The sequence below is a fragment of the Eremothecium sinecaudum genome, chromosome IV, assembly GCF_001548555.1.
Source record: "Eremothecium sinecaudum strain ATCC 58844 chromosome IV, complete sequence".
Classification (NCBI taxonomy): domain Eukaryota; kingdom Fungi; phylum Ascomycota; class Saccharomycetes; order Saccharomycetales; family Saccharomycetaceae; genus Eremothecium; species Eremothecium sinecaudum.
Window position 1 is genome coordinate 499,546 of NC_030895.1, and position 14,843 is coordinate 514,388.

At 41.6% G+C, this 14,843-nt stretch overlaps 7 protein-coding genes across 7 annotated transcripts; 4 read left to right on the forward strand and 3 right to left on the reverse strand.

Moving 5' to 3' along the window:
* Window positions 1-571: 571 nt before the first annotated feature.
* On the reverse strand, window positions 572-1,537 carry SFC1 (Sfc1p; the record flags this gene model as incomplete). The annotated part of the gene is made up of 1 exon (XM_018131985.1): window positions 572-1,537. The coding sequence occupies one exon, from the start codon at window positions 1,535-1,537 to the stop codon at window positions 572-574; it is 966 nt and encodes a 321-aa protein (XP_017987437.1).
* A 475-nt stretch (window positions 1,538-2,012) lies between these two features.
* Window positions 2,013-2,538, reverse strand: RPL43B (60S ribosomal protein eL43; the record flags this gene model as incomplete). Its single annotated transcript, XM_018131984.1, has 2 exons — window positions 2,013-2,289; window positions 2,537-2,538. Coding segments are annotated over 2 exons (279 nt in total).
* An 885-nt stretch (window positions 2,539-3,423) lies between these two features.
* Window positions 3,424-4,206, forward strand: IME1 (transcription factor IME1; the record flags this gene model as incomplete). The annotated part of the gene is made up of 1 exon (XM_018131983.1): window positions 3,424-4,206. One exon carries the CDS (start codon window positions 3,424-3,426, stop codon window positions 4,204-4,206), a length of 783 nt encoding a protein of 260 aa, XP_017987439.1.
* Window positions 4,207-4,592: 386 nt separating this feature from the next.
* FIP1 (cleavage polyadenylation factor subunit FIP1) lies at window positions 4,593-5,567 on the forward strand (the record flags this gene model as incomplete). Its single annotated transcript, XM_018131982.1, has 1 exon — window positions 4,593-5,567. The coding sequence occupies one exon, from the start codon at window positions 4,593-4,595 to the stop codon at window positions 5,565-5,567; it is 975 nt and encodes a 324-aa protein (XP_017987440.1).
* A 110-nt stretch (window positions 5,568-5,677) lies between these two features.
* BUD4 (Bud4p) lies at window positions 5,678-9,223 on the reverse strand (the record flags this gene model as incomplete). The annotated part of the gene is made up of 1 exon (XM_018131981.1): window positions 5,678-9,223. One exon carries the CDS (start codon window positions 9,221-9,223, stop codon window positions 5,678-5,680), a length of 3,546 nt encoding a protein of 1,181 aa, XP_017987441.1.
* Window positions 9,224-10,140: 917 nt separating this feature from the next.
* JSN1 (Jsn1p) lies at window positions 10,141-13,347 on the forward strand (the record flags this gene model as incomplete). The annotated part of the gene is made up of 1 exon (XM_018131980.1): window positions 10,141-13,347. The coding sequence occupies one exon, from the start codon at window positions 10,141-10,143 to the stop codon at window positions 13,345-13,347; it is 3,207 nt and encodes a 1,068-aa protein (XP_017987442.1).
* A 404-nt stretch (window positions 13,348-13,751) lies between these two features.
* MAM1 (Mam1p) lies at window positions 13,752-14,648 on the forward strand (the record flags this gene model as incomplete). The annotated part of the gene is made up of 1 exon (XM_018131979.1): window positions 13,752-14,648. The coding sequence occupies one exon, from the start codon at window positions 13,752-13,754 to the stop codon at window positions 14,646-14,648; it is 897 nt and encodes a 298-aa protein (XP_017987443.1).
* Window positions 14,649-14,843: the final 195 nt, after the last annotated feature.

Below are 14,843 nucleotides of genomic sequence, written 5' to 3' on the forward strand. Positions count from 1 at the left end.
ATTTTTTCCATTACGTATTTATGAGGCGAGTTTACCTAATACTGCAAACAACAAAATGCGTCGATAATTAGGAACTACCCTTGACATTCATTAACTGTTTTTAACATTTTATTTATAAAATTATGCTTAATCATAATTTTTAGGTGTTCACAATAAAACTAATAATCTACTATGTTACTGTTAAAAATAGCAACGACTGACAGAAATAACTGATTATCCAGTTATAGTGCTTTCAGCCCTGTCGTGTGTTAGGTTACAATTTGTAAAGAATTTGGGTGTATGTGATGATTAATTGTCCTATAGTTTGGGACTATAACTGGCAATAAAGCCACAATATCTAAATTTATTTAAAACCGCGTTTAGGCGGCTAACGCAATTAAAGTAATTAATGGGAACAATTTGCAATGCACACAGTGAATCTATTTGCTTTGTTTTCTTTAATTACCTTTAATTTAATCATAAAAAAGGTACGAAGGCCGATATAAAAAAACTCTATATCCGGTAATATGCAAGGATCGCCCCTGACATCCGCAATACGTAGGAACATCACGCATTCCTCGATTTTGCGCTTTTACTTCAGCGCTTGTGGTTTCGGCTGCGTGGAAGACCGAAACATACCCATTGCCTCCAACCGCTTACGAACAAACTCGTAGACTGTGAAGGTAACTGCCTGCCCGGGTGCGACGCGCATTACTCTAGGAGTAATTCCTTTGTACAACGCACTGAAACCTTCTTCGTGAATTAACTGCCTGCCGATCAAAAAAATTCGGGCCGAACTAGACAGATTCTTAGTGGCGTTATCCTTTTGAAGGCGTGTCTTAATAGTATCTAAGGGTGCATTTGAGAAGGGCCCTACTGCTCCTGAAACCAATCCGATGAGTGACGTTTCCCATGAAGGTAAACTTTCTTTATTGTGGTATTGCTGCAGGTACTCCCTTAATTTAGAATAAACAGTAAAATTAGCTCCCTGGTTTGTGGCCTGCCGAGCCGCAGTCAAGGACACCCCCCTGTAAAGTGTCGAGACGCCTTCCTCCTTGATAATTACATACGCTGCCTGGATCGCATTTCTGTATTTTGGCGGAGTGGCGACACCAGTACCTGCGACGATATTGGCCCGATTTGCCTGCAGACGAATCTTGACTACTTCCATGGGATTTACGACCAATACTGACTCCGTAACCCCAGCGCCAACACCAGCAATGAATGTGTTTCCAGTGGAAACCACCCCTGTCTCCTTGTTTTCCAAGAGGTTCCGATAAAACTCATACGAACTAAATCTAATGGCCATTTTAGGGATAATGCCAATCACGACGGCCCCTAAACCGCTATAAAAAGACATAATGCCTTCTCCGTAGATATTAGAAGCAGTACTAATAAAGCCAGGCGCCTTAGCAGCTCCGTGCGCCGCTTTGCGGTAAATTTGCATTCTAACCTTAATAGTATCCAATGGGTGACAGCATAATGCTTCAAAAAGTCCAGCAGTGCCACCAGCTACTAGTGTAATACCGGGAGGGGATGACCGTTTCTTGTTAGACATATTAAATTGTTGTAGTACTTATGCCGCCAAACCTTTTTTGCCGCCCTGTTTTATCTGTAGTATATACCTGCTTTATAACAAACGAACTAGTTACTGATATTGTAGGAGTTCGTTAATGGTATAGCGATATTCAATTTTAACTCAAAGTTGAGCCTGCGTCATACCGGTGGTATACAGAGCTCTACAGTGTATATATTTATATATATGTATAGAGTCACAAGTATCAATGTTTGTTTGGTATTGGGTGTATTGGGGTTAAAAGGAGAGTGGTTTTTATATATTGTTGGCACTAAGGAGTCAGCTATCTCCGAAGTATCGCCAGGCTGCACGGACGAATGCGGAGATCGGCCAAAAGGGTAGATCCCGACAATTTATAGGCCACGTGTTCACTTAAACCCTTTTAACGCGGTGTTGGTGCAGAACATGTAATTACTTGTACATAATATCTAACTACTTTATGGAACCAGAAAACTGTTTAAGCTTCAACCATCTCTCTCAATCTCCTGATAGTAGATCTGACGGTGGCAGCAGCAGCGGTGGAAACGGTGTAAGCACCACCAGCAACGGTCTTCTTACAACCGGAGCAGTTCCAGATACCAGCAGCACCTCTCTTCACAGCCTTCTTACCACAGAAAGAACAGTCGTATCTGGCGTGTTGTTGGACTTCCAACTTCTTCACTTGTCTTCTCAAGGAAGAACCGTAACGGACACCGTACTTACCGGTAATACCAACCTTCTTCGTTCTCTTAGCCCTGTAAAAAATTGTTAGTAACCATATCTCTGGGAAGGAATATCAAGGGCATAGTTGACGCTATCGCCGGGATCCAAAGCTGACTTCGTTTTCTGGTCACGTTTCGCCCACCACCACCGGACACTCCAGGTTTCTCCACTACTGCCCAGATCACCAGATCTGATGCCCACGCTCGACTAGTAACACCACCTGTAGTTAAAACATCAAATTATGCCCTCGTTCATTCCAATTATCACGTATATCCATACATTTTTGTCTGTGTAGTTGTATAGTGCTGAGTGTATTGCAAGCGATGAACCAGAAGCCTTTAACGCACTCTTCGTTTTTTCGCTATACACCTACGTCAAGTCCTCGTCTACGAGCATGCAAGTCGTGAAAATACACAAAAAACATAAATTTTTTAAAAATGTTCAGGTGTATGCCACAAAAAAGTTACTGGCGAAAACAGTCACAACCCAAAACGGAGTTATTTTACGCCGAACGTGAAACACAAATGTCCTGTTTTTCAATTTGTTCTTTTTCACCCCCCTCATGTCCTGAAATTTCTCCATGATCAGACTAATATACGGATTGATCTCAGATTTTAGCCATATCACCACCCTGGCGCAATTCCTTATCCGATAAATGATCCCCGGACGGGAATACGCATTGTGACCGTTTTTTTTACCCAATAGGGGAATTTTACTATAAGCCGGATCAACTGATAAGCGGATTAGACGATGATTACCGCTTATTATCTGTTAATGTCTTACTCTTTCATTTTTCATTTGTTTCCCGATTCTAAAACGTGGTGAGGGGACCCTATGTGTTTTTGCCAGCATTGCCGCCGCCCCCTATGAATATCACTAAACAGCAAGCCACTGTTTAACTCAATTGGTATCTTCAGTTTTAAATTAGCCCTGGTAAGTTACTTTACCTAGAATGGTCAATTATTTAGCTCCATTCTGATATATATAAAGGGCTATTACTTCACAAATAATTATGACCTGTATGCATCGACATGGAAATTGTGAAGCGTACTATTCCTCACAAAGTTACTTACAATCTCCTCTAATTGCCTGGTATCTGGCGTCGTCAGCGCATAACATTAACGCTCAATCCTCGTTTCATCCTCACGCTCCTATATCTCTTTTCAATGTCTGCTAACCTGATAGATTCGTACCTCCAGCTAGACGAGGACCCTGATGAGCTGCGCACTCCCGACGAGGATATGTTGGACCTGGAGCTCCATTTATCCTCTCATCGCCAGATGCTGATTCATACACAGCCCATATACCTGATTAATACTTCGAAGCTGCAAACTCCTCAGCAGCAGGTTATACGTGCAGACCTTTCAAAAAACTCGCCGTGGATGACCGAGTCGTCTGTATTTTCGTGCGATAGCAGCCTCCGCGGGCTTCTACACGAACAGGATGAGTTTCACGAGGGAGCGCTACACTTTAACGCTGCTTCAGCTTTCACACCTGACTCAGATCAGTGTGCAGGTCACTACGAAAAGACTGCACTACTGCCAATGCCAAGTCTTTTTGCGCGCGATGACCTAGATTTCGCATGCGCGCCAGACACAATGGCAGACGATGAGCTATTTTTCCAGCTTGCTGCTGCCCCTGCAGGTCCACTCCCGAATCACGTGGCTACGACAACTACAACTGCTCCACCCCTGCCCGCCATAGCTCCTGCTATGGTTCCTCCATTCGCACCCAATCTCGGTGTCAATAATTTTGCTGACGCCGTGAACCCATATCATGATAGCGTCACGTGGAACTCGCCCGAGCAGTGCGAGTTCGTCCACGCCCTTACATCTAAGCTCTCGCGCTACTGCGGCTATTTCGTAGCCGATTCCAAAGAAATGGAATACTTCGACAAGATCAGACTTCAGGAAATAGAGTACCGTCTATGTAAGACGTACTTCCACTGACGTTGTGTGTAGTTTCGTTCACTTCTTCTGCATGTATTTAATACCCTTTCAGCCAGTGCCTGAACACTGTCGTAGGCCCACGCTGCCCCTATCTTGGGGCATTGCTACTACATCCTACATAGTAATCCGCCCTGTATAGTGTTCTTTTTCGTTAAGTCTTAATTAGTTATTCTCAATGGCACTTTGTTATTTCATTAATTATGACTTACGAACTTCAAGTCTTCTAGAAGTCTTCTAGTTCCTAAAGCAAACTTCAAAAAAAATAAACAAAGCCAAACTTAGTTAAAAAAAACAACAGGGTAATAGTTAAAAAAATAAATAGCTGCGCTAATAAGAGCGCATGATTCTTTCAAAATAAAGGTCGGCTGGCTATATTAGCGGCAAAAATGGTTTCAAGTGAAGACGAGGACGATCGTTTTTTATATGGTTCAGATGCTGAGGCTGATAGTTCCTCTCAGCATAAGCGGAAGCTAGAGCCACAAACAACTGTACAAGTTAGCGAAGAACGTGAGCCAAAACGAGTAAAGATACCAACAACAGAACCGGCTGCCGACGATGAAGAAATAATAGAGGAGGATGTAGATTCGTCGGATTCAGAAGCAGATGCCGATGATTCTGATAAGGATTCAGATTCAGATGTGGAGATTATTATAGGTACAGGGACTGATCTATCAAAGTTGGACTCAAAGAACGCCGCTACCCCTTCTACCGCGGCTACTACAACATCTGCGTCGGAGTTAACAATTGCGCCTGTTTCTGAGCAGACTGGATCGACGACTACTGTTGCCACGGTGAACGACAATTCCAGCTCTGTGACGAAAGCGGTTGGAGCAATTGATATCAATGCTATTGGCGAATTTGAGGGCCAACCGATTACCGATATTGATCCGGAAGTGCTTAAGGAAAAGCCCTGGCGTCAACCGGGTGCAAATCTATCAGATTACTTTAACTACGGTTTTACTGAGGAAACATGGATGGAATATTTGCACAAGCAGGAGAAGCTACGGAAGGAATATAACCCCCAAAAAATACTTATGGGGCTTCTTGCGCTCCAGCAGCAGGGTAAACTTAACGATACCACTGGAGCGGGCGATGGTGGCATGGCAGGGGCGGGGTCGAACGGGAATGGAGGAGTCGCTTCTCACGGCGATGTGAACTCACCTAACAAGAACAATGCTTCAGTAAACGCAATGCCCCCACCTCCTGCCTTTCCAATGGGTATGCATCACATGTTTGGGGGTTTCCCGCCCTTCCCATTTCCTGGCATGATGCCCCCGAACTTGGGCGCTAATGCTGGAAACGCAAACAAGAATGGCTCCACAGCTAATGCATCTGGTAACAATAATGGCAATGGCAAGTAATTTTATTAACTCTATGCATATTTTAATGAATTTTTAGGATGGCATCGATATTGTTGACCGTATTTATTATATTTCTCTTCTGGTATATATGTATTTAATTACTGAGGTGTTTACGTATCAACTTCCAGTTGTTGCTGTTCCTCATAACGAATGTAACGCCTTACCCAGGGCTGGTTAAAATTATTAAGTTGTATAATTTGGTTTAGTTTTTCTGTCCATTTAATCTCATCGTCCTTTGTTTCGAAATAAAATTGTATTACTTCTCCATTTTCGAATCGCAGCATTAAACACTGTCCGAAAACGTCTCTGTCCTTAAACGCACTTTCAACCGTTATTGCGGAGCTATCATTTGGACCATCCACAAGTGCTGTACTGCTTGCCTTCATCAAATTGAACATGGCTCGAGGCTTTCTAGAGATTTCATGATGAGCTATTAACTTGGTACCAGTCAATTTGAAATAACGCCTTGTTAAGGCTTCACTGTCACCACCTTCTTGCCACATAAAACTCTCATGAGATATTGACTGTTGCTCTCGATATTTGCTGAGAATTTCTTGCACAGTTTTCAGTGATTTTGGAAACTTGTCCATTTGCGAGTAACGAGGAAGATAGCTCAATTCGGCGGTAATAGAACCCACGACATATGGTTGTATTCTGGGCAATTCCCAAACACCCTTGATATCAGCTGTTTTACTTGTTGGAATTTCCCTTTCCCATTCATTAACCAGATCCCATTGATAAACTTCTTTCCTGTTATAAATATCTTTCATTAGCTCCTTGCTTAAATGCAGTTTAAACCTCCCAAAGGACCCATCTCGGGCAACTTTATAATCCCACTGGTCATGTTTGGCTGGCATCGTCACAACCTCCTTTACATGCTTAAACTTAGATTTACGGAAGACCCCGAATCTGTGCTTTACTGGCACAATTTCACTTACTGACTTTTGTTGCTCTGAAATATTCAAATATCGACATTTAATAGTAATAGTAATGTCTGGCTGCATGTCATCAGTAACAACTATTGAGCAATCGTGATTTATTTTGAGCATGTCACCATGAGTTAAAGGTTGCCAAGCAGTTTGAACTACATTCTCACCATTGTCAAATTCGACTGCATACTGTGCCTTATGAAGTTCAATATTTGGAAGTTTTATATTGGAGAGGGATGTAACAGCAATAAATAGTTGACCATGATCCTGCAAGTTTTCGCCGGGGCCATAAAGACTAGAAGGAACAGTAGTGGCCTTGTTACCCTGTACAGAATCAAAATCTGTTTGATTCAGACGCTTCACAGGGCTGCTTCCGATACTAATTGGCAAATCCTGGAATCTAGATGTTCTGAGCACCTTAAAAGGCGATTCAATATGCGAAGGTAGGGCTGGCAGTCCTGGGACATTATTAGACCTAGAATCCTTAGCTGGAGTGACAGGCCTGTAACCCAATAGACTTTTATCTAAACAATCGGATAAATCTGCTTCCAGACCATGCATAGCTTCGATTTTTCTAACATTCAATTTATCATCTTTCACTGCAATTGTGGCTTCTGCAACAATATAACTGTGCGAGAGAGTTGTAGAGTCTTCTTCTAGTTCGCGACCGGCTATTAGGTCGTTTATGACCTTAGCCCTAATTTCAGCATTATCACCGTTATCCAAATTAATGGAATTGTTCCTGGAACTCCATAAAGAGTGCAAATCTTTAGCGTGCCTTGGACTTGAAGAATAGCGAGATTTAATCCCCGAAATTGGGTCCTCGGTATGAGAAGAATCCGGGAAACCAGTGGAGTTTGTGGTTTCGACATTAAGCTCAGGTAGTAAAGGTGAGAATGGAGTTGTAGATATTTCCCTCAAACGGCTAACGTCGGTTATAGTCTCTTTTGTAGAATTGATACCATCATGGGTTCTCATGCTCGAATCATTGTCAGCACTTGTATTTATCGCGCTGAAATTTATACTATCACTACCTCGAATATCCTTGGAACGACAGTGATGGGCTGTTATCCTCTCTGAAGTCAATATTTCTTGTTGAATCTTTCTCGATAAAAGAGAATTTCTTCTCATTGGATCTAAAACACTTGACCTATGTTGTATTTTTTTGAGGACATTATCCAGCTCATCTTCCTTGCCTTGATACCCTGATAGAGTTTCCCAACGATTCTTCCATTGACCAGTGTTACGGTAAATCTTCGGACTGCTAACGCGCTTGTATCTGAATGGAAAGGAATTGTGGTGCTCGGATCCAACACTGCTTATTGTTGAATGGCGCAGGCTTACAGCAGTGTCAGAAAATATATTGTCCTCTAATAGACTTTTTTCCTTCATTTCATTTTCCTGATAATGCCAGATACTCAAATAGTTTGTTACATTCCGCGACTTTGGTGGTGCAATCGAATTACTTGAGTTATCAGATTCAAATTCATCCATAAAAGATTCCAACTTCGGCAGATCAGGAAGATCCAAGGCAGGCAATGAAGTAATTTGTGAAGATTCTAAAGATATGGAAAATTCAGAATTATCATTGCTGGTATTGAAATCCTTCTCAGATCCTCCACTGTCCTCTGGGTTCTTAGATTGGTATGAGGAGAACTGCGATTCAACATCATCATAATTCTGAGATTTTGATGACATGCTTTTCGAAGCAGCAATATCCTTACCAGTAGTTTTCAAAAAGGTGACACAATCACTATCAGAACTGCATGAATGCCCATGCTGTTCAGGTTCATGAACCCCGTGCGCACTCAAGAGGTCGTTGTTCGAACCGGGCTTTCTAACAATACGGAAATCTTCAGTCGACTCCGTATTCTCATGCCTCACATTCATATATGAGGCACTTTTAGAGACAATGCTCATACTACTGGTGCCTAGTTCTTCGACTGATAAGGTCATATCTGCGTCAATTCCGCTGTTAACACTTGCCTGGGCGCTCTGAATAGTTAAATCTCGAGAGATAGCGAAGTCTTCCACGGAAGACGATCTAGACGCGTTCACGGTATCGTTACCTGTGAAAGTGTTCATTGAAGGAGTTCTACTTTGCAATTCAGTTGCAGAATGGTATTCATCCGTTGTTATAGTAGTAGGGCTCGTAATAGTAGTAGGGCTTGTCATTCTTGAGGGATTCTCTAGCAATAAAACTGGTTTGGATGAGAGAGAACACGGTGAAGGGCTACTGCTGACATAATCGATTTTTTCCACAGAGATTCTTCCCAATCGATTTCTAGTATTAGCAGGCGAAGCGGATATATATATATTTCTTTGATTTAACGAGAATTTGTCATCTCTTGGCTCCGCCTCTACTAGAACCTTAGAGCTTAATTTCCTTCTGGGAGAATTGTCTTCCTCACTTTTAGGAGGGGTTGCGTCATCAATTGAAGTTACATCTACTCCATAATCGCCAATTTCCAAAGCCTTATCTACAATGCCTACATCCCTTGACAATGGCTTAATAACCGTAAAATCACGATCATAAGGATGCACTGCCCTAACAATAGCTGGGCTATTATTCAATTCAATCGATACCTCCCTACTTCTAGTAGAATTCCTGCTCCGATTCTTAGCCTTCTCGTTTTTCAGGAGTTCCATATTGGCATTCAATTCTTGTAGAAGTAAATCTACCGTTTGGTCTAGAATTGCTGAAGATAGCGACCGTTCATGAACCATTCCTATAGCAAATTTTTTTTATAAGTTACAATGGCAACGCAACTACAATGGCAACTGAAGTCGTTACTATGATCAGATATCGCTTATGCACAGCCTTTGTTATTAATTGATGTACAGTACAACAAAAGGTTCCTTTTGTCTTCCCATGTCTCAGTATAATATAATCAGCCATGATGTTTTCATGTATTCCAGATTCGTCACGTGAATTTCCGAATTCGGAAACGCGTAAACACAGAATTCGTTTAATGTGACATCAAGCGGCACCTCGTCTCGAGAGGTGGCTGCCCTTGTTTTACACGTCCCAGAAGCGTGCGGTTTCTAGGCCGTATTTATTGGCCCTGTGCGGCTATTCCGCTTTCATAGAGGCACCCGGTGTACGAAAACAATTTCTACCCTTGATCTTTCACTTCTGCAAAAGTGATCTACAGTATCGCAGGTCATTCCTCCCCTTTTTCAGCAGTTCAAAAGCCCCTACAGATGAAGTATATCATTCGTCGCGTCAAAATCCTCCAGATAATCTCTCCTGCTGCGTATCCTGCTATTACTCACCGGATGGCGGAGTGACTTACTCAACGTAAGTAGTGATTTACAACATATGGTGTCCGATCCGCAGCGAGGCAAAAATTCACTATGAGAAACCAACTGTGAAAAAAAGGGGAAATTCTTTTATCAGTTGTTTAATTTAGTAATACTGTCCAAGAGCAAACATAGTACTAAGAACTGAAGTTAAAAGACTGTGAGAAGTACCAAAGGAAGCTTGGTAGTTCAGGAAAGGTATTGCTTTATTTGTAAATATTTTCAAGGTTATTGGTTACTGTTCTGGCCGGTAAGAAGTGATTCAGTGCTATTTTTAATAAGGCTAATAATAAACTAGTGAAAAAAAAATTTTTTTGAAATCAAGAAATTGAATTGAAATTATGGTTGATAAAGGTGCTCAGAAGGTTGGTACGTCTAAACCGGTGGTTTCTGGAAGTACAAAATCTCATGTACGGCAAAGTCTTTCTAAAATACCGGAAGTTATTGATCCAGGGATTACTGTCCCGATATACGAAGAGGATATAATAGATGACGAGGAGTCTACTACTTTGGAGGGGCAGCCCCAGAAGTTGGGATCTTATAGGGCGAAAGCGGGTCGTTTTTCTAATACCTTGTCGAATTTGCTTCCTAGCATAAGTGCACGTTTGCATCATAACCGAAAAAATACGGGCGGGAAGAATGTGACATCGACTGGATTTGGGGACTCGAATGTCGAGCATCGTTCACCTCCAGTTGAAATGGCAGGGAGTATTACCCCACCTCAAGATATGCAGAATATGGTAAATCTTCCAGATCAGCCATTTGTGACTCCGGCACCAAGGTCATCTAACGAGTCTTATACATTCGATTCTAATAATGCGTACATTAATGGGTCCTTGCATGCTGCTGGAAACGTTACAGCATCCAGGACTCGGAATAATACAGTTTCCTCTCAGATTACGTCTCTATCTAGCATAGGGCAGATAGCGACACCCAGCACGAGCAATATCTGGACTTCTGCGGGTGCTGTTGGAAACGATCCAGTGAACAATATGGTATCCTCTCAGTTCAACACTACAGCTTATCCCGATCTTGCTCAATCAAATTACTACGACATGCTTGCTCAACAGCAGCAAGCTATTCCAATGCAGCCACAACAGCACACTTCGAGCTCCTTGGCCGTGCCAAATGGCAACAACATGTTTTGGGAAAAGAGAGCAAGATCACACTCCAATGCTTCTAGCATTTACGCCGATGCACAGTTATTTGACCCTACAACTATACAACCAACTGTGCAACCCACGCGTTCGAGGGCCTCAACTTTTGCCTCTACCACTCAGCCACCAATTGTTGTAAATGGCTCAATGATGACAGCCCCTATGTCTACCGGTTTAATAGTCCAAGATGATGTTGATCCAAGGTCTTTGAATTGGGTAACAACTGATCCTACTGTGCCGGCGATAAACCAGATTTCGAATTTGTTACCTTCTAATACTATTTCTATATCAAACGTATTCCCGTTGCAACAGCAACAACCACATCTATCGAATACGCTTAACTTGACTAGTACAAGCCTAGCAACTTTGTGCCTGAATTTCGGTAAGGTGCTCTCAGCTAGAACGTTGAAAATGATGAATATGGCTATTGTTGAGTTAGATACTGTTGAGGCAGCCATAAGAGCTAGGGAAGCTTTAAATGGAAAGGAGGTTTCCTTGGTAGGTGCCCCCAGTGCTGTTTTCTTTGCAAAAGTTTTACCAATGCATCAGCAGGTGAATGTTATGCCGCCCCTCCCCACAAGTTCGCCAAGTGGCCCACAATCATTACTACAAGAGCAACTAATCTCGGGTGCTGTGACATTCCAACAGCAGAATGGCATTTCAATTCCTGTATTTAATGCAAATGGTGTCGCTCCCCAACAGCAGCAACAGTCTCAGCAGCAGCAGCAGCAGCAGATGTTGCCGTCACAACAGAACCAACAACAGGTAACTAATCATCCTAATCTCACTCACTCTTTCCAATCCTTGTCTCATTCTCAGTCAGAAAAGGAGCATTGTCCATTTCCGTTACCCCCTGCTGATATAAAGGACCAGGTTGCAGTTTTGGAAAAAATTATTGGTTCTTTCGAAGTAGCAAAAGATGATCACCAGGTTAAGCATATTATCAGCAATGCTCTTGCATATGACGGCACAAGTGATACAACTAACTTTGGCCCCTTGCCAGAACCGTTGCCACATCGTGAATTTGATGCACCAAAATTGCGCGAACTTCGTAAATTGATTGATGCTGATAATATAAGTGATTTAGAGATTGAACAGCTTGCAATATCGATGTTGGAAGAGTTACCAGAGCTAAGCTCTGATTACCTTGGGAATACTATTGTACAGAAGCTTTTTGAACACTCTTCAACGGTTGTTAAAGATATAATGTTGAGACAGACAACCACGTATATGACTTCAATGGGTGTTCATAAGAATGGTACATGGGCATGCCAGAAAATGGCTACGATGGCTGACACTCCAAGACAGATGGACTTGGTAGCTAGAGGGATTTACAAGTACTGTGCACCGTTATTTAACGATCAATTTGGAAACTATGTTATCCAATGTGTACTTAAGTTTGGCTTCCCCTGGAATAATTTTATTTTTGAGAGTATTGTTGCCAATTTCTGCACTATTGTTCAAAATAGGTATGGTGCTCGTGCTGTTAGAGCATGTTTAGAAGCACACGATATTATTACCCAGGAGCAATTATTGGTTTTGAGCGGCATGATATTGCTTTATGTGGAATACTTGGCCACCAATAGTAACGGTGCATTATTGGTTACCTGGTTCCTTGACACTTCTTCGTTGCCCAACAGACATTCCATCCTGACTGAGAAATTACTTCCTCACATTGTTGAAATATGTTGTGATAGACTCGCTTCGCTCACGGTTTTGAAAATTTTAAACTTTAGAAGCGACGAGAATGCTAAGAAGAGCATATTGGATGCAGTATTCGGACCATATGGATATGACAAGCCTCCTCCACAGGCACTATATCAGATATTGAGTGATACCAATTATGGATCGACTTTTGTATACAAAGTCCTTTCTACGCCGCTGCTAGAAGGAGAGGTCAGAAGCCATGCAGTACAGCAAGTTAGACAGGTGCTATTGGAGAGAAACGGACCTCAACATCGCCGCTTAATGGAGGAAGTCGGATTTGCATCTGCTAACAACTGTAATAACACAAACAATGCTAACGCAAACACTTCAAAGCACAGACCTACATTATCACACATGTTTGCTACGGATCCATCAGGACATATGAGAACTATGTCTGTTAGTAGCACACGTAGCACGGGCTCTATTCCAAGAACGCTGACAAGTAGTCAATCGCAATCAGCTGGTGGTTCCCAACAGCCTAATTCGAATAATGCGTGCTACAATTACCCAGGCACTTTCCCAGGGAATTCTGGCTCGTTTTCTATGGGCTCAGATGATATGTCTTTTCAATTCGACATGCTAACGCTGAATAATAATACCCAGGTATCGTTACCACAGTTGGGAGTGAATAACCAAGTCAACACTAATGGCAGCACTGGATATACGAACAGCAATGGGAATTAAGAATCTTAACTCCTAATTTTTAAAACAACAAATATAGACTGTATGAGTGGGTAAATATATCGATCAAAGATTCACATACTTTCTCCACATTCGTTTCATGTGGTGAAAAGTCAGCCATAAATATCAATTAGCGCTACTATATTAGTCTAATTGTTAAATATTTACTATAAGCATTATGAATTACATAATAACTAATGATATATGATATCCATATTTGTAAACGCCAACATACTGCAGACTATTTACCCCATGGAGGGCGCGAATATTTCTACATGTTGTGTGTTAGCGTCTTTGTGTCACCTAGACGTCTCTGACATATATAAGGGCTCCACGTCAGGGCTGACACCTACAATTGTAAAGTTATAATTAACCGTTGGATTAACTTGATATCTAGTTTTAGAGTAATGGATAAAAGACCATACAAAAGGGCATTGAAGCAGTTTGATGTCAACGTTCAACGCAAGCGAAGTTTACGCAATAAGAAGGACCTTATGAACGATACATCTCCGCTTACCTCCTTTTATGAAAACGACGAGAAGAACAAGGAAAATAAGAACCCACTAGAAAAGAACAAGATATATACAAAGATATTTGGAGATTCTCCAACAAGCGATGGTAACCTTACAGATGAGCTAAACACTTGTTTAAATGTAAATCACAATGACCACGGGAAAAGTAGCAAGAAATTGACTAAAGAATCACTAATGGAACTACAACTTCTGCTTCGCGAGTTTGAAGTACAGCAGTTTTCAGGTTGTGACCATAAGTTCTGCCAGGACGGTTTATCAGTGGACAATTTATGCCAGTGTAGGACCAATTTTTTATTCGAGCTAGAATGCTTTGAAAATAGAGATATGATTACCGAAGGAAACTTAAGGGTTCAATGCTACTGCAAAAATGTATATAATGCTCTTGATAGAAATTGGCTAGTATCTGCATCTAAGGATGTCACAGAACAGGATCAATGGGAAGGCTTGGAATGGCTATTACTTCCTAAAGAAATTATGAGACAGCCTAAGAAAGAGAAGAGCGTCGCTGATGTAAGCAGCTCTGACATGGAGCCTAAAAAAACGGGAATACTTCCTGCAACTGTACTTCAGATCAGATCAACTAATAGGGCTTTTGAGGATTCAGTAGACCTGAGCGAAATATTTAAACAATGGACATCATCATCATCTTCTTCGTCGTTATCTAATCTGGATTTACCTAACGACAGTTTCGAACATTGTCCTTCCGCAAAAGCAAAGTGCGCACTAAAGAAGCGTATTTTGAGACCCTCTGATATAGTATTTCCACACTGAAAACTTAACTCTGATCTGAAGATATACCCCTCACATATTTGCTACCTATAAATAGTGGATACTCATCATTAACCTAGTTTAATCTTATGATGCTTAATAAAATTCTAATCATCATTTAGTGCAATTTACGTTGGTAAACAAGAACGCAAAATGGGAAGCAGCGATATCCAATCTATATAGACGATTTAGACTATA